At 45.3% G+C, this 25,192-nt stretch overlaps 1 protein-coding gene across 2 annotated transcripts; it reads right to left on the reverse strand.

The window, feature by feature from the left end:
* Positions 1–704: 704 nt before the first annotated feature.
* Positions 705–23,599, reverse strand: LOC121732659 (serine-threonine kinase receptor-associated protein). Of its 2 annotated transcripts, none has more exons than XM_042122617.1 (8): positions 23,397–23,599; positions 22,502–22,636; positions 21,565–21,723; positions 21,127–21,248; positions 20,787–20,868; positions 19,751–19,918; positions 2,227–2,432; positions 705–939 (listed from the first exon to the last, which is right to left on the reverse strand). In XM_042122617.1, exons 1-7 carry the CDS (start codon positions 23,509–23,511, stop codon positions 2,245–2,247), a joined length of 969 nt encoding a protein of 322 aa, XP_041978551.1. In that variant the 5' UTR covers positions 23,512–23,599; the 3' UTR covers positions 705–939; positions 2,227–2,244. The 2 variants fall into 2 exon arrangements, with proteins under 2 accessions (XP_041978551.1, XP_041978552.1); XM_042122618.1 differs by having other exon boundaries at positions 2,210–2,432.
* Positions 23,600–25,192: the final 1,593 nt, after the last annotated feature.

Here is a 25,192-nt window from a genome sequence, read left to right on the forward strand (position 1 = left end):
GAATTTGAGTCGTTTTGTCTCATAATTGAAAAGTTTTGAATCTCAATTTTGAATAAGAAATTATTTTTTATATCTAACTAGTATTAAGTAATGCAGGTAAATATAAGGGGGACAAGTAGTAACGCCATATTTTTTTATAAAATCGAATATATTTTTTCAATACTCTTACAAAAAATGAAAACATTTGACCCCTTTTTATAAAAACCCACGCATTTCGAATATACTAAGAATATGTCAATTTTTATCTATGGTTGTTTACAAGTAGCCACTTTTGTGGTAATTGTCAAAATATAGTTTAAGTTAATTAATTAAGCTTTAATTAAATTAAATATTTCATAAGTGCGAATACCTTTGAAAATAATAGTCACAAAATAATCTACCATTATTATAGTTTTACCAACCGTTACCATTTTCAGATTTACTCACCATATTGTTACTTTGTGATGATCACTGCCTAGTTGTTTAGAATAAGTTCTTGTAAATTATTGTAAAATATTGGCATAATTATTTTGTACATTTAGTCATAAAATTTGTAATTAAGATGTAATTTTTGTATGCGGGATTCTGAAAGTGCTCTTAGTTGATCATTATTAAAAAGTAATGACCAATATAATAATTATTATGGAAAGTTTTAATAACTATTATTGTTTAATAGCGATTAATGCTGCGAATTCTGAATCCTCGTGAATAAAAAAGCTATAATATATTTACAAACTTTTATTTCATTTATACTTTTTTTCGAGTCTATTTCGTTTCTTTTTACAATAAATACGTTGCATTTGAGTATAAAAAAGTGGTATGGTATATAACGATCACAAACACAGTTTCCTAATTAATGTTCCGTCCGTCACATACAGTGTTCAGTGTTCACTGTCCAGCGCTGATGAGTCCACCAAGCGGACCGATGTGCGCCTATTGCTCCTCTTCACTCGCTTCGCACTGAAAAAATCATACGAACATACAAATGTTTGCACACTTTTTTCCAAGATGGCGGCTAGGGGACAAAGGCGGCAACCCCACAAACTTGAGGTTAAGCTTTCATTGACATTTGACCCCCTCTCAAATAAAGCGTCCTCTTCTAAAAGATGCAGTAAGGGCCTGTTTGACCACTTACTGATAAGTGCCGGATAATCTGCAACTAATCTGATGGAGCATCTGTCGGGTAAGTTGTGAATAGCCTATTCGGTACTTATCAGCAAGTGGTGAAACAGCCCCTAAGCCCTTTAATTTTATCACGTTCATTACCACATCACGCGACGTCACGTGATGCAGTCCTCTACCCTGTGGCCGACCACGCGACGTCACGTGGTACGTGACGATTTTGTTTACGCTTAACCTTTAAGTAAACGCGTTGTTTTGGGAAACACGCGTGGGGTCTAGAAGTACCCCAATATAAGTATACATATAAAATCAGAATTGTTTAGTAATTTTTTAAGCCTGTTTTATATTATAAAAAAAATATTATTCTATTTATGAAAAGCATTTATAAACTATAAACTAACCATTATTTAGACAGTAAAGAACATTTTTATGAACTAACCAATCTCGGGCATCGAATTTTTAGGGCACATGTTTAATGTACAAAAATTCAACAAAAATGTCTGCTTCTGACTAACTTATTATTTTTTTCTTATAAAATAAGACTTAGAAATAAGTAATCAAAATAAAAATTAACACTATTCATTATAGAAAAAAAATTGACAACCCTTGAAAGTACTACCCTGAACTAAAATTATTCCTTGAATAGGCAAGGTAAGTAATAAATAATTTTACTGAATGAGGCTTGCAAATAGTTTTATAGCAAGGCTTACGGATTATAATTATTAGTTCTGGGACAAAAATAGCATCTTCGCTTCATTTTTGGTGCACTAGGTCTAGCTAACTCTAACTCTTCCAAAATGTTTCCAAAAACTTTCAGAGACATTAAAATTGTATATGATGTGTGCAATTTGATTTTCTTTTAGTCGGGAACACATTTTGCAGCGCGTGGGGTCTGCGTAGACCCCGCCCGTGACGTTAAAGGTTAAAAAAGTGGCCGTAGCGTAATGGTTAATAGCATTAGTATTGATTTACCTTTTGGCGGGGGGCGTGGCCTGAATATAGAATAACAAAATAACCCACTTAAACGATATTTATGTTTTGGCCATCTCGATAAGTTTACTATTTTTGGCTTGGCAATCAACGTGTTAAACGACTATTAGGTTATTACTCTGAGGGTAAACTCACTGAGGCGTCCCGGCTCTGTCAGTTAGCAGCGACCTCCTTAAAGCCGTTGGTTAGCGCGTCGGCGCTGCGGCGCCACAGGCCGTAAGCGCGGCCGGGGACGCACTGCCACAGCCGGACCGTTCCGTCCTCGGAGCCGGACGCGTACAGCTCCCCATCCGGCGACCACCGGACGCAGTGGACCGGACCGAAGTGACCCTTGTTGCATTCTGGAATTTGTTGTTAACCTTATTATAAATGGTTTTACCAAAATTAAGTGATAATAATTTACGGTATGCATGGGTACAGTGCTCCCAAATTGATATTGCGCATAGAAATTTTCGTATTTTTTCGACAACAGTCGTATTTCCCGAGCGTCGGAACTCGGAAGACGTCGCTGCAAACGCTGTTTTAAACTTAACTTTAAGAAAAACAGCACTTTGCAGCAACGTAGAGGCGCCTGACGTTGCTTGGACGTTACCATGGTAACGTCGCGATGGCTTCCCGGTGAGTTATAGCACTTATTAACGGACTGGCTATTTGATATTTACTTCTATTTCCTTTGAACAAGGTGCAAAATGCAAGTTTCATAGATTCGGGTGTTTTAGTGATTACGACAATTAGCGAAGATTTCCATGCATAGTTAATTTGGGAGTACTGTAAATAGAGTTCGCCGAGAAAGTAGCAGCGCTGAAAAGGCAACTTTTTTTTCTTGCCCATACAAATTTTTATAAGAGACACATACTGCATGTACACCACTTAGATTTGTTACACCCTGTATAATTGTAATGGTTACAGGGTTTGTACTTTGTAGTATCCAACTCGAGCTACTGACTCGCTTTAACTCAAGTAACATCGCAGATTATGCAGAATAGCAGCTCTATTTTAAAAAATGTTTAAATAATGATTAAATAGGTTCGTTTTCGTTCTAAATAGGCTCAGACAAGTAGCGACTCTACAAACGGTCCTGGCGGCCTATCACGGCTATGTCGCTTCAGTTTTGCGGTACGGCTTATCGCTTTGGGGTAATTCTACGGACATAGACAAAGCCTTCATCGCTCAAAAAAAATGTATTAAGAGCTATATGTGGTAAGCCACCATATGATTCGTGTAAACCGCTATTTAAAAAATTAAAACTGTTAACTTTACCGAGTTTGTACATCTATGAATTAGTAAATTATACTAAGTTAAACTATCATAGTTTTAAAGAAGCTCGTGACATTTATCCCCGCAACACAAGAAATCCCGACCGACTAGTGTTAGATGTGGTTCCCAAAACAACCTTATACCAAAAACAATTTTATGCCATGTGCATAAAAACATACAATGCGATTCCATCGACCCTTAAATGTTTGCCATACAACAAATTTAAAAGGGAAATCATAAAATGGTTGTTAAGTAAAAACTTCTACTCAGTCAAAGAGTTATTTAATAGTAAGGCTGAATGAATCTTATAATCATTTTGACATAATTTTATAATAATAAACTTTTAACTAATTATATTATATTATTGTATTTTAATGATTGACATTGACATATTAATCTTGTAACTTAAACTAAATTTATTATTCTTGACATTGCTGTATTTATTGTAATTGTATAATTGTAACTGTCCTATTGTATTCTAAAAATGTTATGCAGTTATTACTAACTGTTATTTTAATAATTTTATGGAATGATGTGACATTTTTATTGTTTTTTCTGAATATTTTCACAAAGACTGCCTTGTATTATTAGTTAAATGTTGTTAGATTCTATGACTTTTAAAATATTTGCATGCTATCTTCATAGTTAAAAGTGTAAGACCTGACCAATGAACTTATGTAAACATCTAATGTACCACTTTTAATGCAAATAAATGATTGATTGATTGATAAGACTCAAGTTGAATTTTCCTAAGTTTAATTGGTAAATAAATGAGCAATTGCGTGAGTCTACAGCGCTAATTCGAGTTCATTCCGTGGTTACTGATTTTAACCAGATGTGATGGACAAACATGAAATTAATAAAATAAAATACGTTTTATTCAAAGTGGGTATCAAGATACGCTTTTTGAACATCGAGTCTACAAATCATTGTAGACCCGAAGTTCAAAAAGTGTCCGATGTGTGCCCATCACCAGTTCGGGAACTATTACTTAATTTACAAGGGACAACACACTTAAGAGGTGGTCGAAGTGAGAAATCTGTGTCACAAGGTAACTCAATGGGGATATTATACGTGGGAATATTATACGTGGGACAGCCATTCTTCGGCACGAATGGGCCGGCTCGACCGGAGAAATACCACGTTCTCACAGAAAACCGGCGTGAAACAGCGCTTGCGCTGTGTTTCGCCGAGTGAGTGAGTTTACCGGAGGCCCAATCCCCTAACCTATTCCCTTCCCCTCCCTACCTTCCCCTGTTCCCTTCCCTTCCCTCCCCTATTACCCCATTTCCCTCTTAAAAGGCCGGCAACGCATTTGCAGCTCTTCTGATGCTGCGAGTGTCCATGGGCGACGGATGTTGCTTTCCATCAGGTGACCCGTTTGCTCGTTTGCCCCCTTATTTCATAAAAAAAAAAAATTAGCGACCGATGAAACAGGAATTAGTGACATAATTAAACAATTAAAAAGTGACTCCGCAGCCGGAATTGACAGCATTTCTTCAAAAATTCTTAAGCAATCAGCTCCAACTTTAATACCAATCATAACACATGTCTGTAACTTATGTCTGTCTGAAGGCATATTTCCGAAGCCTCTTAAAACATCATTAATTACTCCTATACATAAGGGTGGTAGCAGAGATTGTGTCGAGAATTACAGACCCATATCTGTCCTACCATCTATCTCTAAAATTCTTGAAAAAATTATGAATAATCGACTAACATCTTTCTCAGAAAAATATAATTTACTCTCAACGCAGCAGTATGGATTCAGATCAGGTCGCTCTACGGAGGGTGCTGTTTCTGAACTTACAAAATTATTTACTAGGGAGATAGATGGTAGGAATAAAGTAATTGGGGTCTTTTTGGATCTGGCAAAAGCTTTCGACACGGTCTGTGTCCCCACACTTATTAAAAAGCTTGAACACTTAGGCATACGGGATTCTGCATTGAACTTGTTTAAAAGTTACTTAAGTGAAAGAACTCAACGTACTAAAGTAGCTAATATAGTTAGTGAAGAAGAAACCATAACGTATGGCGTTCCTCAAGGAAGTGTATTGGGTCCGAGCCTCTTTCTAGTATACGTGAACGAACTTTGTAACATGGCGCTTACCAATGGTAGTATATTCTCCTACGCAGATGACACTGCCTTAGTTTTCGATGGAAAGACCTGGGAGGAGGCTCGGACTCATGCCCAACTTGGATTAAACATAGTTGCTAAATGGTTATCTGAAAATCTACTTACGCTAAATGTTAGTAAAACAAAATTTATAAAATTTACTGCCAACCGTAGAAGGATAGCACATATTGATCTTGCTATACATAAAAACTGCAAGGACGACTTCTGTAATGACTGTCCCAGGCTACAAGAAGTACCAAACATCAAATATCTGGGTGTTATGTTAGACAAACACCTGTCCTGGAGAGAACATATATCAGCGCTTACCAAAAGAGTACGTAAACTAATTTACATTTTTAAGCAATTACGCAATTTCGCTGACAAAAAACTAATATTTGAAGTTTACCGTGCTCTATGTGAATCAATATTGTCCTATTGTATATCAGTATGGGGAGGAGCCTGCAAAACGTTAATCATACAGTTAGAAAGAGCCCAAAGAGCAGTATTGAAAGTAGCTGTATGATGAACTCTACAAACTCACTAAGACACTGACAGTCAGACAACTGTTTATTAGAAAATCAATACTGACACAGCATCGCCACGCCAGTGATACAGAATTAACTAAAAATCTTTGTAATAAAAGAAGGAAGGACAAAGTATGCATACTACCTAAAACTAATAGTGAAATGGCCTAACACCAACAATATTTCCTAGGACCATTTTTATACAATAATGTCAGCAAAGTCATAGAGAATTTTAACGTAATGAACACTAGAGATGCCAAGTTTGCGGTGAACAACTGGCTAATCACACTTAAATATGACGAAACTGAAAATCTAATACACATCACGAAATAAAAACATCTTACCTATCAAGAGTGAACAAAACACACACACACACGCACGCACGCACGCACGCACGCACGCACGCACACACGCACGCACGTACGCACGCACGCACACACACACACAGACACAATTAGATTTAATAATAATAACAATAAAATTAAGCTAATTTCTCTAATGTTATAATGTTAAATTGATAAATTAAAAAATAAGTAATAATAATGTATCAAAATTGTCACTAAGAATTCATATAAGTAAATATAATAACTTGACATTTGTATAATAATAATATAATTTAGATATACCTATTGAATTGTTGAATAAATCTTTAGAGGACCGGTTGGTCTCTCTAAGAGTTCACTAGAGGTCGGAGGAGTAAAGAGTAAAACTCGATTTACTGTGGTGAACTGAAGTGATTTATTTACAAAAATGCGCTGCTTATATACAAAAAAATGAGTTAATTATTATTATTACAAAATGTACAAAGGTTAAAAGATTGATTGTGATTGGCTATTACAATTAGAAAGAGATGTACAGAAAGGGATAAAAACATTTACAAAAATTAGAAAGGGAAAAAAATTGAATAAGAAATATTTACAAGGTAATTATGATTGCCGCGCGAGAAACTGGCCGCGCCGCGGCGCGCGGCGCTGTGATCGCCCGAGTATAAATATGGGCTCTCGCGGGCCGCGAATTCAACGAGGAACGTCCTGGCTCTCACCCGCGCAACCCGTGTTCTTCGTGCTCTATACGTTGAGGTCTCTCCGTATGTTGTAGCCGTCCCGCGAGTTGTGCGACCGTGCCGATCCCTTCCGAGCGTCTTCGCCTGTGGATGCAGTGTTTTACCACCTGTGGATGCAGTGCTGATACCTCGGAGTGCAGTGACAGGCTTTTTATAAGCCCATATAGCAGCCGACATATCCTGCCGCTATTTCTCGCGAAATAGTGAACGGATTGTCGCCGTGCTAGGTGCTGACCTGTCCCTGACTTCCCGCCGGAATATATTTTCGGTGTCGGGGTCACGGGGAGACAGTTACCCTGAGTGTGTGTGTAGTGTTGTGGCGACGTGAAGTACACTCAGTGCAGTGACCACCGGACCAGTACGTGAGTACACCCATTCGTTAACTATAGTGACTAGCTATACAGCTACTATGTGACATTGACACAAAGTGTTGTGATTATCTGTGAGTGATGGCCGATCGCGAACCGCGGCCCATGAGCCGTGACCCGCGAGGCCGCTCCCGCGACGCCTCGGGATCGTCGTCCCGGAGCACGACCTCATCGAGGTCCAGCTCCCGTTCGGCACCCGAACGCGTGCACCGCCTCTCCACCGCTGAATCCAGCAGCGGCGGCGCGGATACCGCCCACGGCCGGCAACCGTCGACATTACCGCGGGGTAGTGATGTCACACCCCCGCCCCAATGCACGACGATGCCCCGCCATGAGTCCGGGGTCCCGCCCCGCCCTGCCGAGCAGGATTCGGCGTATACCCAGCGCTCCCAGCGCCCGACCGCCGAGAGTGGTGGCCCTCGCCACCCCCTGGCCCACCCCGTGCGACGTGACGCCGCTACCGCGGGCCCGTCCCGCGCTCCCGATGGCGCATCCCGCCCCTCGCCGGCCTCCCCGCCGCGAGACCCACGGAGGAACGTTGCGCAGGTCCCGCCGCGCGACCCCCGCCCCACGCAGGCTTCCCAGCCGCGTGACCCCCGCTCATCGCAAGCTCCACAGCCGCGAGAGCAGCGCCCAGCACAAGCTGCGAAGCGTGAGCAGCGTGCCGCTCCAGCTTCACCGCCGAGGCACACCCGCCCCGCGCAGGCGTCGCCCCCGCGCGACCTTGGCCCCGTGCGCACCTCGCCTCCGCGCGATAGTTTCGCCGCGGAGCCGCGAGCGGCGCCACCATCGCAGTCGTGTGGCGACAGTCACATGACTGCACCCCCCGCTCCGCAGGCCCCCTCCCCCGCGCTGGCCCATAGTCCGCGCGCACTGAGTGGGACCTACATAGCCGGTGCAACCGGCTTTCTGCCGGCCTCGCCGCCGCCGGAGGTCCACATCGTGGCCCCCGCACCCTTCGGGCACCCTGCCCCTGCCCCCGCACCCCTGCCCACCGTAGAGCCGTGCCCTATGGTGCAAGGCACGAGCCGAGGCACTATGGGGCAAGACATGCGTCAGGGCACAACCCCGACGACATCACCGGCGGGGGATATGCCCCCCCCGCCCCCCTTCCCTGCACTTGCCGCCAAGCGGCCCCGCCCGGAAGCCGCGACGGGTGTCTCACCTCCCGCGAAACGAACCGACCGACAGGTATCGTACGCGGAGGTGAGCGCGAGGCCCGCCGCCCCCCGCACGACACCAATGGAGACAGACCCCGCTGCTCCTGCGCGTGCGTCACCGCCGCCGCCCCCGCCTCCCCGCTACCCCCCGCTAGTTGTGGAAAAACTAGACGGCTGGGTAGGACATTTCAAGAAGCTCACTGAGCTCCTAGGGCACGCGCCGAACGCGAAACCCTATGGAGCCGGTGTTCGCTTCTCCCCCCGCACTGAGGGGGAATACCGCATCATAGAGCGGTACCTGAACCAGCTGGAGGGGCTCAGCTGGTTCTCTTACTCGCTACCAGCGGAGCGAGCCCTAAAGGTGGGCATCACCGGCCTGCCCACCAACACCACCCCCGAGGACGTGGTAGCCGGGCTTGGGGAGCTCGGCTACATAGCGGAACACGTCACCAAGGTGTCGGCCAGGGCCGACAGACCTGGGTGCATATTTTTTGCGCTCCTCACCAGGACACCGGACCTCACTCCCGGCATATACGAAGTTACGCAGCTACTTTGTATGCCGGGAATTAAGATCTCCGCCTGGCGAGGGAGAGGGAACCCCGCCCAGTGCCACCGCTGCCAACAATTCAGGCACTCAAGCCTGAACTGCCGCCGCCCTCTGACCTGCGTGCGCTGTGCCGGAGGGCACTACGCGCGTGACTGCCCCGTCCCTCGCACCGAGAGGCCGACGTGCGCCAACTGCAAAGGGCCGCACGCGGCAAATAGCAAGAAGTGCCCTATATATATTGCGGAGGCGCGCAATAGGCAGGCTGGCACGGTCTCTAGAACCGGTGCCGCCCGCCCTACCCGCCCTAGCCGCCCTGACACTGCACCTTCCGTCCCGGAGCAGGAGATGCCCCCGCCCCCGCCCACCGCCACTTCACTCATGGCGGAGGCCAACGACCCCACCCCCCGCCGCACCCCTTCGACGGCCCAGGAGCAGAGGCCGAAGAAGAAGAGGGTGCGCATCAGGAAGAGGGTGAGGCCCACTACCTCTTCGGCTGCGCCGACGGACTCCGAGCTGGAGATGTCGGCGCCCCCCGCTTCCGACCGCGTGGACACGGCCGTGGCCCACCCGCGGCCGCAACGCCCGCCGCGCACCCCGCGCACCCCGCGCGCCCCGCGCGCCCCCCGCGCCCCTAGGGCGCCTGAGGACGACACCGCCTCTACCAGGGCCGTCAGAGGCGCTGCCCCCGCAGCCCCCGCGACCGCCCCTGCTACCGCACACCGCCAGCCCTCACGCGGGCGTACCGCAAGGGCCTCCGAAAGGGGCGACACTGCTCGCCCAGCTCGTACTCCCGGCGCCCCGATGCACGCCCAGGGGCGTACACCGACGGACCCAGACAACCTAGCAGGGTTGTCAGTTTTCCAGCTCATCCAGCAGCTGCTCTCCCTGGCCATGGACACCTATTCTAGGATCCAAGCCGGGGAGGAGACCCTGACAACCCTTCTGCAGGCATTTCCTGCAGCAGCCGCCATCATCACAGCCCTAATTTCCCAATGGACCCCGACGCCCCAAAGAGCCTGAGAGTGGTCCATTGGAACGCCAGAGGCATCCGGGGGAAACGACCTCTACTCCTGCACCTCTTGAGGTCCTATGAGGTTGACGTCGCCCTCATCGGTGAGACTCACCTCTCCCCCCGTGATCGCCTGGCCTTCCCGGGCTATCACATGTACAGGCAGGACTACGTAGATGGATCTGTTTCCTGTCGAGGACTTGCTGTCCTCGTCAGACGTAGCCTGCTCCACCAGCGTCTCCCGGATCCGGAGATTGCCTCCTTTCACGCACTCGGCGTCGAGCTCATGCTTGGCTCTACTGCCACTCACCTGTACGCGAGCTACAAGCCCCCGCATATGCGGTTGGACACCTCCGAGATCCACCGGCTCCTATCGGTAGAGCCGACTGTGATCGCGGGGGACCTCAACAGCAAGCACCCAGGCTGGGGCTCGCGTACCACCAACCGAGACGGCACCCGCCTCTTTGCCGACGCCGAGCGCGTGGGGTACAGCGTAGTGGGTACTTATGGGCCTACCCACTACCCCGACTGCCCCACCCACGCACCAGATGTACTGGACGTCGCCATAACCCACCGCCTCCCGGGGAACTTCGAGCAGGAGGTCCTCGAGGAGGCCTACGGCTCTGATCACCTCCCAGTTCTGGCGATTGTGAGCGCCGCGCCTGTGGCCATCCCACCGCCGCCACCGCGCCCCGCCCGCGACTGGGAGGTGTTTGCCCAGCACCTGCACAACTCAACCCCCAACTTTCCGGTGACCTCTGCGGAAGACGTGGAGAACCTGACGCAGCAGGTCACCGCCTCTATCGCTGCCGCCTTGGAAGTGGCCTCTCAGCCGGCCACCGGCCACTGCCGGAAGCGCTATGCTCTGCCGCGCCACATAGCCGCTCTTATACAGGAGAAGAAGCGGCTGCGTAGGCGCTGGCAAGCGTCCCGTTGCCCTCAGCTGAAAACTGAGGTCAACCGAATCACCGAGCGAGTGAAGAAGCTGATGCAGGAGCATAATGCGGCCGATTGGTCCCGGCGCATTATGGACGCCGGCGAGGACTGGCACTCGCTGCATCGGCTGTGCCGCAGCATGACGCACTCCACCGCCCCGACCCGACCGATGATGCACCCCGACGGGAATCTCAGATACCGTCCAGAAGACCGAGCCGAAATTCATGCGGCCCACCTGGAGAAGCAGTTCTCTCCCTTGCCTACCACGGCGGTAGAGCACGCAGCTGCGATCTCTGAGGAGGTGAGATCCTTTCTAGAATCCCCTCCTTCTCCCAGCGATGCTCCTAACTTCTCCTTCTCGCCCAGAGAGGTTAGGAAAGTCCTTTCACGCCTTAAACCCCGCAAAGCTCCCGGTGCCGACGGAATACCAAATTCCGCTCTCCGGCACCTTCCCTTCCGCACCGTGGCCGCCCTCACCCGACTTTACAACGGGATTCTGAGGACCGGCCACTTTCCCTCCTCCTGGAAGATGGGGCTCATAATCACTATCCCGAAGCCGCACAAAAACCTGCGCCTTCCTGAGGGATACCGCCCCATCACTCTCCTTTCCACGCTCTCGAAAGTATTCGAGATCGTGCTCCTAAAGTACCTCAACCCCTACCTCCCTCCTCGGAGGGAACAGTTTGGATTCCGCTCCCAGCTGAGCACGACCCTTCAGCTGGTCAGAGTGGTCCATCAGCTCACCGCCGCTGCAAACAAGAAGAACTCCAGCGTGGCCGTCTTCCTGGATATGCAGAAGGCCTTCGACTCGGTCTGGCACGACGGGCTGATATTCAAGCTAATCCAAGCGGGAGTGCCTGCATTCATTGTTCGGGTCCTGGCCTCTTTCCTGACCGGCCGGACTTTCCGGGTCAGAGTCGATGGAGCCCTATCGGAGGAGCACCCCATCACAGCTGGCGTCCCCCAGGGGGGGGTTGTCTCCCCTGGGCTCTACAATTTCTACGGGAGCGATATGCCCACGCATCCCGCCACCACGGCGGCGCTATACGCCGACGACACGGCTTTTATCGCCTCTTCCATCACCCTGGATCACGCCGCCATCAAGGTACAGAGGACGCTGGACCTCCTTCCTGAGTGCCTGAGCAAGTGGCGACTCGCGGTCAACGCGAGTAAGTCGCAAGCGCTCGCCGTTACCAGGAAGTTGAGGTTACCGGCGCCCCTCAAGATTGATGACTGCGAGATCCCGTGGCGCAGGACGGCCAAGTACCTGGGCGTCACTATTGATCGCCGCCTCAATATGAACGCCCAGTGCGATCAAGCCGTCGCGGGCGCCCGTGCCGCCGCTGCCTGTCTTAGCAGCCTCTTCGCTGCCCCGCAGATCCCCATCAACATGCGGCTGGCGTTGTACAAGACGTACGTGCGATCCCGCCTGACATACGCGGCCCCTGCCTGGTACCAGCTGCTGTCTGAGTCGCGACGAGAGTTGCTACAGCGGCAGCAGAACAGGGTGCTGCGCCGCGTTGTCGGCGCGCCGCGCTACGTCCGCAACGCCACCATCGCCCGGGACCTCAGGATGGAGAGCGTAGAGAAATTTATCTCTAGGCTCTCATCCAACCTCTTCAGGCGTGCCGATGCCTCGAGCCTGGTCGAGCTGGAGGACCTGGCTCCCTGGCACGCACGCCCACCCGACCGCCTGCTGCTCCCCCGTGACACCATCCCCACGGAGGAGGGAAAACTGCGCCGCCCACCGCAGCGCCCCCGAAGAGGAGGAGCCGTGCGGACGAGCGCCACAGCGCCCCGCACCACTCCGACAGCTGCAACCTCGGATGCAGCCCCCCAACCAGCCTCCCCCGCGCTGGGCACTTAAACCCCAACGCGGCTACTCTCTCAATTCTATGTGGCACCAGGGGCCTGGCGAGTGGCAGCCCTATTGCCATTACCGCCGACCCCTAGGTGTCCTTTCCCCCCCGGCACTCAAAGCCAGGGCTCCGGGAAGTTTAACTCCCCCCCTTTATTTTCCCAACTCGGTCTGGCCCACAGCGTAGTGGAAAGACGGCGCGCGTGGGAGTGGTCCCATACACGCTATCTCCGCCCCCGGGCGGGGACCCTCGTGCGCCGCCGGGACCCTACCTGTCCCGGCCGAGTTCGGCTTTTTCCGGCCGCAAGTTACCACCTGGTCGTCCCAGGCCCCTGGGTTTTTCCCCGCGTTACCGCGGGGTTTTTCCCACTAAAAAAAAAATTTTTAGTCTCTCTCCGCGCACCCCGGTACCATACCGGGTGCGCAACAAATAAATAAAAAGGAACTTCACATGTAGAGGGGCTTAGCCCCTGGCCATGTTTCCCCACCCAGGCCCACATCCAGGGCCAGGTGTGAGACGACGTATCGATGAGCGCGAATTCAGTCCGCGCGCGCATTCCATACCGACGACGTCTCGCTGCCGGTCGCCGCCGTGCCGGTAATAATTATAGTAGTGCCACCATTTTGGGAAGATGGAAGCTCTGCAAACGCCATGAAGACCGTAGCCACGCTGCGAAGATCTCTCGCTCGACGTAACCTCGATGTGAAGACGCGTAGTGTTGCGAAGAATTCTTATTAGAAAAATGCCTTTTTCAAGGCCGGTTCATGTCCGGTATTATTACACGGACAGCTGTTTCTCTTGTCATTGCGAACGTACGTTCTTTGCAAAGCGATTTTCTTCTGTGTTTCATCTTCTATAACGAACGTATACAAAGACGGCGTGCGTTCTTTTCAGAGCGCGTTGTTTTCTTTGTTTCAATCGGCGCACGAACGTAGGTACTGCTACAGTGCTCCCCCTCAAGCGAAGCGTACCGGCAGTCTGACGGCACGGCCCGTTCTTGTTGTCTTCTGTACTGGACTTGCTGGTGTCTTCTGCTTGATCGGTGTTGCACTTGGTAATGGTTGTGAGGTAACAGGTAAAGGTAATGAGGTAACGGGTAAGGGTAATGAGGTATTTTGAGGTAAATTATTGGTATGTGAAGGTAAGGTAACCGGTAAATTGGTATTAGGTAAGTTGAGAATTACCGGTGACTGTTGTACATTGCTCGTTGACTCGCCGAGGTAATCTTCACTCAGTATGTAGGCGGGCTTCAAACGATCGATGGATACTGTTGCTGTGCGATCGGGTAGTTGTATTACGTAGTATTTTTCTTCTCGTCGAAGAACTTTGTACGGCCCGTCGTACGGTGTTTGAAGTGGTTTCCTTACGGCGTCGTTACGTAAAAATACGTATTCGCACGTAAGTAGATCACGATGTATGAAGATGTTGCGTTGATTACCGTGGCGCTGTACATTGTTTTTCGGCTTGAGAGAGTTGATGTTTTTTCGTAGTTGCTCGATGTAGGTATGATCTAAGCTCGATGATGATGTTGTTTCGAAGAAGTCGGCCGGTAAACGTAGGTTACGGCCGTAGGTTAATTCGGCGGCGCTGACTCCGGTGTCTTCTCGTATGGCGGCGCGTAGTCCGAGTAAAACTGTAGGTAGCTCGTCGATCCACGATGTATTACTGTTGATGAGTCTTGTTTTCAGTGAATTCTTGAGACTTCGATGCCAGCGTTCGATCATGCCGTTAGATTGCGGGTGATACGGTGTTGTACGGGTTTTTTCGATACCCATACATCGTGTTAAGTTGACGAACAGCTGACTCTCGAACTGGCGTCCTTGATCGGTTGTTATTGTAGTCGGACACCCGAATCTCGTTATCCATTGTTCGTAGAATACTCTTGCGACGGTTTCGGCGGTGATGTCGGTGAGTGGTACAGCTTCAGGCCATTTTGTCGAGCGATCGATCATAGTAAGTAGGTATCTATGACCACTCGCTGTTGTAGGCAGCGGACCGATGATGTCGGTGTGTGTATGTTGAAAGCGATCGACTTGTGGGAATGTCGACACGGCGCTCGATGTATGTCGTTGTATTTTGCTTCGCTGACATTGTATGCAGGTTTTCGTCCACTCGCTAATGTCGGAGTTCATTGACGGCCAGAAGAATTTTTGCGCGATGAGTTTTCTTGATGCTTTTGTTCCAGGATGACTTATGTTATGAATGGAGTCGAACACGGCGCGTCGAAAGTCTTGCGGAATGTACGGCCGAACGTATTTTGTTGAAGTTTCGCATACAATCTTGATATCGGAGTTAGGTAGCGTAGTTGTTTTGAAACTTAAGTTTTCTTGGCTGTAGAGTGTAGGTAGCGTGCTATCTCGCTCTTGCGCGCGAGATAACTCTTCGTAATTTACAGCTGACGGCGTGTTGATTGTTTCGATGCGGCTGAATGTATCGGCGACTATGTTGTCTTTTCCGCTGATATGACGAATGTCGTGCGTGAATTCGGAGATGAAAAGTAGTTGTCGAGTTCTTCTCGGAGTTTCCGATGTTGATGATTTTTTCTGTAGGGCGAATGTCAATGGCTTGTGGTCGGTGAATATGATGAGTTCTCGGCCTTCAAATATTTTTCTGAAGTATTTTACTGACATGTAGATAGCTTGAAGTTCGCGATCGTAGGTGCTGTATTTCGTTTGCGCTGTTGTAAATTTCTTCGAGAAGTAGCCGAGTGGTTGCCACTTATTGTTATTGTATTGTTGAATTACAGCTCCCGCTGCGGTGTCCGAGGCGTCGGAGAAAATAGCGATCGGTGCTTTGTGATTCGGGTGGGCGAGCAAAACAGCGTTTTTGATGCTATTTTTGCATGCTGTGAATGCTTCTTTTGATGTCTCGTTCCACTCGATCGGTGTTTTGTCTCGCTTTTTCGCATTATGTAGGTATGCGTGTAGCGGGGCTTGAATTGTAGCGGCGTTCGGAATGCTGTCTCGGTAGAAGTTTAGCATGCCGAGAAAACGTCGTAATTCTTCTATGTTCTTCGGTAGCGGAAAATCTTCGATGGCTTGTAGTTTATCTTGTGGCGGCTTGATTCCGTCGCTGTTTACGGTGAAGCCGAGGAATTTTACTTCTTGTTTTCCGAGTACACATTTGGCTGGGTTTATCGTGATTTCGTTTTCTTCTAGGCGTTGAAGAACACACCGCAGATGTTGGCGATGTTCTTCTTCGCTGCTGGATGCGATCAACAAGTCGTCGATGAATGAGAAGACGAAGTCGTAGCCTTGCAGTATTTCGTGTATAAAACGTTGAAATGTCTGGCCTGCGTTTCTTAGGCCGGGACACATTCTCGGGAATTCGAATAAACCGAATGGTGTGATGATTGCTGTCTTCTCTATATCCTCTTCATGGACTGGTAATTGCTGGTAGGCTCGGTTAAAGTCGATCGTTGAGAAAATAGTTTTTCCGGCGAGTTGGAAGGTGAAGTCTCGTAGTCGGGGAATAGGGTAGCGGTCGGGCTTCGTTACTGCGTTTAGTCGTCGGTAGTCGCCGCATACCCTTATGTCGCCGTTTTTCTTCGGTACGACGTGAAGTGGAGAAGACCAGGCGCTCTTGCTGGGACGACAGAGACCTTGTTGCATCATATTTTCGAATTCTTTTTTCACTTGGTTGTAGCGATGCGGTTGTAGCGGTCGGGCGCGACAATGTAGTGGTGGCCCAGACGTCTCGATGAAATGTTCGACGCTGTGTTTCGGTGTAATATTCATCGCTGTCAATCTCGTGATGCCGGGGAAGTCTTCTAGTATGTCGTGGTACGCCTGCGTGCTGTCGACACTACGGACAGTAGGTACGTCCGTGTAGCGTCCGAGAGCGTTGATGTGTAGACTGGTTCTCCCGTCGATGAGTCTTCTGTTCTTCAAGTCGACATTGAGTTCGTGGTGTTGCAGGAAGTCGGCACCGAGGATTGGTTTTGATACTGCTGCGACGATGAACTTCCATTTGTACGGTCGGCGAAGTCCGATGTTGAGTTCAAGTGTCTTCTCGCCGTATGTCGGTATGACGGTGTTGTTGGCGGCGTAGAGTTGAAAAGGTAGCGGCTGGAGATGGAGGCCTTTCTTTTTTGGTATGACGGATATGTTTGCACCCGTGTCTACCAAAAAAGTGAGATTCGTAGTCTTGTCCGTGACGAATAGGCGGTATTGTTTGTTGTGAACGCCGGATTCCGCCGCTGCCAACGTTCGGTCTAGTTTTCCGATGTGTTGTATTTACATGGTTGTGTACATTTTCTCGCTTCCTTGCCGAATCTGTTGTGGTAGTAACAGAATGGCGATGGTGATGTAGACCGAGGACGCGATGTCGATCGTTGCCGGAGTCTTGATGTCGATCGATGTCTTGACCTTGAGCGTTGATAGTAATTTTTTCTTCTATAATTATTGTTGTTGTATTGATGCCTCTTCAATTCAGCGACCTCTAACGATAATTTGCGTATTTCTTCAATGAGCAGGCACTCGACGTTCGATGATTTTGATGCGGGGCTATTTACTCGATGAGTTGATGATGAAATGCTATGTACAGTATTTACAGATGACTGCTCCATTATTTTGTCGGCCAGCGTAGCTTGCTCGTCGAGTGCGGTCTTCGCCTTGAATGTTTCGCTGACGGCCAGGACGGAGCGAATATTTGTCGGGAGGAGATTGGCCCACATGAGTTGTAGGGTGGAATCGGGGACCTTGTTGCGAGCCAGGTTTCGCATTCGTCGTAGTAGTTGTGACGGTTTTTGGTCTCCCAATTCCATGTCCGACAGTAGCTTTTGGAATTGCCGACTGTCGGATTCTTCGTATGCGGAGATGAGCCGGTCCTTGAGAGCTTGATACTCGTTTGTTTCTGCCGGGTTGTACAGAAGATCGGCGATTTGTTCTATATCTTCTTTTTCCAGACGAGCGATGACCATCTGGGAGAGCTGGCTTTGGTTTTTCTGAAGATTGCTGGTGGCTGCCTCGAATGTGACAAACCAGAGCCTGGGTTTGTCCCTCCAGAATGGCGGGATTCGCATTGACAGGGCAATTCCGGCGATTTCCTGTGATGACGGTGACGTCGCCGTGTTGCTGGTGAGTGCCGAGGTTTCGGGCAGGGATTCGCCTCTGTTTTCCATTGTGATGCAGGGATTTGCAGTGGTGCAGCGATTCGAGGTGCAGTGTCGTCGTGCAGAGTTTTCCCGAGCAGAGTTTCCTTTTGAAGGTACTTGCTGTTCTTCGGGCAGAGTTTCTTCTTGCAGAGGTTGCTTGTTGTCCTTCGGGGTCACCAGTTTAGAGGACCGGTTGGTCTCTCTAAGAGTTCACTAGAGGTCGGAGGAGTAAAGAGTAAAACTCGATTTACTGTGGTGAACTGAAGTGATTTATTTACAAAAATGCGCTGCTTATATACAAAAAAATGAGTTAATTATTATTATTACAAAATGTACAAAGGTTAAAAGATTGATTGTGATTGGCTATTACAATTAGAAAGAGATGTACAGAAAGGGATAAAAACATTTACAAAAATTAGAAAGGGAAAAAAATTGAATAAGAAATATTTACAAGGTAATTATGATTGCCGCGCGAGAAACTGGCCGCGCCGCGGCGCGCGGCGCTGTGATCGCCCGAGTATAAATATGGGCTCTCGCGGGCCGCGAATTCAGTCCGCGCGCGCATTCCATACCGACGACGTCTCGCTGCCGGTCGCCGCCGTGCCGGTAATAATTATAGTAGTGCCGCCATTTTGGGAAGATGGAAGCTCTGCAAACGCCATGAAGACCGTAGCCACGCTGCGAAGATCTCTCGCTCGACGTAACCTCGATGTGAAGACGCGTAGTGTTGCGAAGAATTCTTATTAGAAAAATGCCTTTTTCAAGGCCGGTTCATGTCCGGTATTATTACACGGACAGCTGTTTCTCTTGTCATTGCGAACGTACGTTCTTTGCAGAGCGATTTTCTTCTGTGTTTCATCTTCTATAACGAACGTATACAAAGACGGCGTGCGTTCTTTTCAGAGCGCGTTGTTTTCTTTGTTTCAATCGGCGCACGAACGTAGGTACTGCTACAAATCTTTCTGATGTCTTTTATAATAATATGTCTTCATAATTTATGTTAATAATTGGCAGGCAACCCCTACAGCACAAGAATTTCTTAGTGTAGGGGCTGCGCAAATAACAAGATATTCTATGTAATAACAGCTTTATAATTGTTCTTTATAAAATGTTATGTATTTATTTTTCTGATGGCAATAAACTATTTAATTTAATTTAATTGTATATCAAGATACCCACTTTGTTTAAATAGTTAAAGCTTTGTATAGTTCTTTATTACATAACATTATATAAATAAAAATCAGCCAAGTGCGAGTCGGACTCGCGCACGAAGGGTTCCGTACCATTATAAGCAAAATTAGGCAAAAATTTTATGTTTTGAATGGGAGCCCCCTTAATTTTTTATTTAATTTAAAAATTATTATTAAATATTAAAGTACACATATAATTAAGGACTTTGAGAAAAATTCAAGTACCTACCTGTTCTCATTATTGATATAGAGCAAAAAAGGCCAAAAAAATCACGTTCGTTGTATGGGAATATTAATATTAATATTATTTTGTTTTTAGTGTTTGTTGTTATAACAGCAACAGATATACACAATCTGTGAAAATTTCAGAAGTCTAGCCGTAGCGGTTCTTGAGATACAGCCTGGCGACAGACAGACAGACGGGCAGACAACAAAGTCTTAGTAATAGGGTCCCGTTTTTACCCTTTGGGTACGAAATCCTAAAAAAGAAAAAAAGGATAATATGAACGTATTATAAAACTAATAAATAACTCACCCAACTCCGTCCCGGTGTTATAATCGTATTTGTACACTTTGAGGTCCTCCCCGGCGGCGACGAACGCGGCGCGCGCGGGCGCCAGCGACGCGCTGTAGCACTTGGTCGGCACCGCCCACTCGCGCATCTTGCGTATAGTGTCCGTCGAGTAGAACGCCACGTTTGTACCTGGAAGAACAGTTTTTTTTTATTAAACTAGCTGACCCGGCAAATGTTGTTTTGGCTTATAAATGATTCGTAGGATCAATATAAAAAGTAGATAAAAACCTATTCTCCTGCCTAACAAATGTACTATCAGAGAAGTTGATAGACAAGATTACTAGGCTGATGGCGGACTAAATAATTTTATCGCGTTACGTCAAACCCATCCGATTGATCACAGCTAACATTGAATTGACATAAGCCAACCAAACGACGTAGGTCTGTCAACTGTCCAGGAATTTCTCGGGTATACATACAAAATTTCATTAAAATCGGTTGAGCCGTTTTGGAAGAGTTCGCGCACAAACTGAGATTTTTATATTAGATTATTATAATTAATAGTTGGCCCGTGTTACTTTGGGCGCTAAAACTGATATCAGCAATTATTGTACTCATAAAAAAACGATAAAAAGAGAGTAAGAGAATCAAACAGTAAAATCTTAAGGAAGCCTCACAGAAATAATATCCAGCGAAACAGAAAATAACAGACTAAAATGGCACACAATACAACGTCTGAAATGATGTCAGTGGGCTTTGGCCTGAGCGATTATGCAACCTCACTCAGTCGGAAGATCTTCTGCGACCACTACCATATATTTTATGTTACTACTCATATGAGTCAAATCACATAACATGTGACCATTTGACCAAGTATTTTCCCAGTTTCAAATTTAAAATAGATTTTAAGCTTTTACATAATATTTAACTTTGTCAACATCATACATTTTAGTATTTTTGCTATTGAATCAGTATATCCAATTCACATATTTTATAATGTTGATTATTTATCATGAAACCTTAAAAGATGAGTACACTCAATTTTAACAATTCTTACCATAAGCAACTGTCAACACAGCACCATCTCTCGATAGCTCCATACTGTTGGGAACAGCTGGAAACTCTATCTTCTGTATCTCCTGCAAAAACAAAACATTCAAACTAAACACAAGAAATATGGGGAGGAAAGGTAATTTTCACCAGTGGTAAATTATTAACTTATAGAATTATTACTAGTATGATAAAAAGTAGTCATTTATATTTGTAGTTTTGGTGGCATTAAAACTAAAACTACCACTGATGACAAAAAACTTAAAAAAAACTGATAATGTAATTACTACTGTTAAGCATTAAATCTCCTTATCATTATTTACTTTAATAATATTAATTATACACACCTGCCCACTGTTTCGATCCCAAATTCGCATCGTCAGGTCATCGCTGACACTGGCAATGCGCGAATTGTGTAGGAAGACAGCATGTCTAATACTACTTGTGTGAGCGCTGATCTTCTCAATTGCTGAAAAATAGTAAACGAGATATTTATAAAAAATTGACTTTGTAAAAAAATTAGGCAAGTGCCAGTGGTTAATAGCCCGCGCAAGGGCATGTAAGGCACTTTCTGACAGTCACCACATGCACTAGCCACATTAGCTTGAAGTAAAAAAAAAGAAATTACACTGATTAATAATTTTATCTAAAAAAATCATTTGGAATTTTGAACAGGCTGATGAGCTTTTTTTAGACAATATCAGTGTTTGTTTTTCTTTTCTTTGGACATTAATAGAACTTTTAACATATTTTGTTAAATAAAAAGTATAAAATCCTTAACTTACCACCAGCATCTGATTTATTGAGATCAAACACTCTTATGATTTTCTCGTTGCTAGCGGTCAACAGGAGATTGTCATCAGCATTAAAATTCACACTCTTCACTATATGTTCATGATCAAATGTATGTACGACCTCTCCAAATCTTGCATCCCATAGTTTTGCTAAAAATGCAACAAAAGATCCTTTTTATTTCCATTATAATCCAAATACGGACTAACTATTTACAATTATTACTACATGGTTGCAAAACCGCTAGATTTGAAGGTCAAAATACAAAAAAGGCTTTATGTCGTGGAAGTGGAAGAATAGGCTTTAACAATGTGACAGGGAAGTTTCCTTATATGTCGTAACACTAGGACCTTCCTGATATCACTTTCATTTGATATCACTTTGTATTCAATTCAATATCAAGTGAGGTCAATCAGATTTACACAACAAGTTGTTGTGTTTTGTTAATTTGTAGTTATTCTATAATATATTTGTATTGATAAAGGAAATCAAGCTCCTATTCAAACTGATTTGCTATCTAAAATAAAAGGCTATAATACTACCAATTTACATCAAGAAATAGTATGTGACATTGGTATTGGTTAGTTAGTTTTGTTTAAGTTTAGAAATTATACAGAGAATATATTAGAGAATTTATATTATGTATTTCATGATAGCTGTAATGATTTCTCTAAATGTTTATGAGACCTTTATAAATTACAAAAACATGTCATGGTGTTGTTATCATGACAAAGGTTCTTACTTTCGAAGGTCCTAAATAGAATCTACCAAACTCTATATTATCAATATTAGTTTGAAAATGTAAAACTAACAAGACTATTATAGATATTAGAGATTGCGGAGAAAATTATTAGTAACTTATTCGTTAGTACAGTACATAATATAAAATATAAAGTGTTATACAAAGTAAACAAGAATAAACACACTTACCTGAAAAATCTGCTGCACCACTAGCAGCCAAATTAGCATTTTGTGTCAAAGCCACCCCCCACACGGCACCTTTGTGACCCTCAAAAGTTCCAATCCAATCTCCCGTTTCTCCTTGTCTTAACATTGGTTTTCCATCTGTAATAAAGATACTTTACTTATCTCGATTGTGGGAATCGCAGACACAATAGAATTTAAATCGTTATGCGGCAGCTGGGGATTGATGGGTTAAACCAATTAAAAATTTATTCAGATGCAAAAAATGGTAGATGTCTATTACTTTTTTATTGACCTAGTACTGAACTATTTATGTAGAGATAATTAAAATAATTGCAAAAAAACTTTGAATAAGCCATTCATGACAGACAAGGTTGATTAAGTTAGCAATCATTTTATTGTTTACATGTAAATTGTACAATGAATTACAATATCTTAATGTAATTTACATTGCTTGTTTTATGGAACTATTAGGTCGGGTTTTTATACAAACCTTGGTAAAGTACAAGGTGACCCAGAGTTGTTTGTATAATGTCAACGAGACTTCAAGAAAGCTTAGCTCTAGGGCAATTTCACGCAAAATGTAAGTGCAGCTTAAGTTGTAAGCACAAAGTACGAGAATCGAAAACCAAGGCGAGCTACCACTGGGAGGAAATATCTGTGCCCACTCAAGGCACTTCCTCATGTCCGGAGACAGAAGGTCAACAAATATGCACATAATGCACTACTATAAATCAACTTACAAAAAGGGAAAAGTGAAGGTTTTTAGGTCTCATCCGACGTCTAGCATATGTTAAGCGAACTCGCCAATTAACACACCAAAACACTCTCCTAAGGCTTCCGCCTACATTTAGGCCAAGGCAAAAGGGCACTATAAGTATATAACAATCAAGAAACTTACCTTTGCAAGCCGAAATCAAAAAATATCCGTCTTTTGTAACATCACTAAAATCTAAATGCACGACTGGTCTCGTATGGCCACCACATGTAAGAGGAACTTGCTTTAAGGTTGTCATCGTAAAAGAAATTTAATTGTGTTGTACTTTTTATAAAATAAAATAATTTTTGTAAAATTAACCTAATGAGTCTGATCGTACTGAATGTTGACAATCGACTGACGGATTACGGAAAATGTCGAAAGCGACAACGATCAAATCAAAACAAAGATTGCCATTTTGAAAAAATATTGTCAATGGTTTGATACCGTGGCCTGGGTACACACTACACCGTACACGTACACGGTACACACATTACACCCCAGTCCCAAGCCCAACTCCTACTTAGTTATAATGCTGGCACTTCACATGGCTATTTGTATTTGCTATTGGCTTTTTGTTGCATTTGGCAAAATTATTGACGTATACACAAGTTACAATCAAATAAAGGCAAATACGGGCTACGGCCTACTGTACTGGACGTCAAATACCTACCAAACTTTTACTTGATTTTGTTAATTATTTACAAGACTTGCCTATTTAACTCTTTTGATGTGCGTCAAAAACCGAAAAAGGTACGGATACGTGTATTTGGTATTGGTCATATTATTTGCCAAATAGGCAAATAAGGCCAAATGCCAATACTTTGTCAAACACACACATGGTGATTTTTTGGCGAATACATCAAATACGCAAATACAAATAGCCATGTGAAGGCAATAATATTTTGCTGTAATTTAAGGAGCCATTTTTTTTATTCACGGCAGGCCGCCTTGGCGTCCGCCAGCTTATCAAAGAATCATAAAGTTAATATACCTAGGTATATTAACTTTATGGACAGAATACAAATTACTCACGGAGCGGCTTACTGATTCTCCAAATCGCAAAATTTAGTTGTCCAGACGTATAAACTACCCGCAGAGTTACATATGTAGACCATTGTATTTTTTTATAGTAATATAAGGTGTGATCTAACTGGGCCACTTAAGTTCTGGAGAAAAACTTAATTGTAAATATAATTTAATTTAATTTAAAGGTCGAAAAATTGATTCGCTGGACGTGTCCTGTCCCCAGAATTCACTATAAATTCCCAAAAAAATCCCACAAATACGATGAAATTCTAATTTCAAAGTAAATAAATCGTAAGAGTATAAACAAAATATTTATAAAACAATTGTATATAAACGTATGTATCGTTACATAAATAGAAAAAGTCATTTTAAGATTTGTCCTGGCTCACATAGTGATTCCCTGTACGCTTCACTTGGAGGCTCGTACCTCTCTAGTTATAAGAAGCACGTGGTTGCGGGTGCGCAGGGCGGGAGGTTCGGTAGCCCTCTAAACATCATGGAAGGAGGTCACACAATTCGTTGTTCCGTTTCCGAGTTACAAAGGAAAATATCTGATTCCCTCAACCTTGGTTCCTTACACAATTGATTCCCTATTCGCTAATTACAATGTCATTTCCAAAGTTAAGTTTGCTTAGACACGATGTAAACGACGATAATGAGTATGGTTTTTAGTTAGACTATTTATTGTTTAACGTACATGCACAGTTTTTGTACACCTCAGGAAAAACTAACTTTTTATTGATTCCCTCTACACACATTTTGATGATTCCCTGGGTATTTTAAGTAGGGAATCAAAATATTTTACATTTATTTATCTAATTGGTACATATCTGTTTATTTAATAAATTACATTATCTTCATATATTGATACAAATAAATGACACCAATAAGTAAAATATATTAATTTTTTT

The sequence above is a fragment of the Aricia agestis genome, chromosome 12 (assembly GCF_905147365.1).
Source record: "Aricia agestis chromosome 12, ilAriAges1.1, whole genome shotgun sequence".
Classification (NCBI taxonomy): Eukaryota; Metazoa; Arthropoda; class Insecta; order Lepidoptera; family Lycaenidae; genus Aricia; species Aricia agestis.

Coding starts and splice junctions, on each gene's coding strand:
- LOC121732659 (XM_042122617.1), bottom strand. CDS start 23,511: ATGACAACCTTAAAGCAAGTTCCTCTTACATGTGGTGGCCATACGAGA. Junction 20,869..21,126: donor GGGATCGAAACAGTGGGCAG/GTGTGTATAATT, acceptor TTGTTTTTGCAG/GAGATACAGAAGATAGAGTT. Junction 19,919..20,786: donor TGTGTTGACAGTTGCTTATG/GTAAGAATTGTT, acceptor CTGTTCTTCCAG/GTACAAACGTGGCGTTCTAC.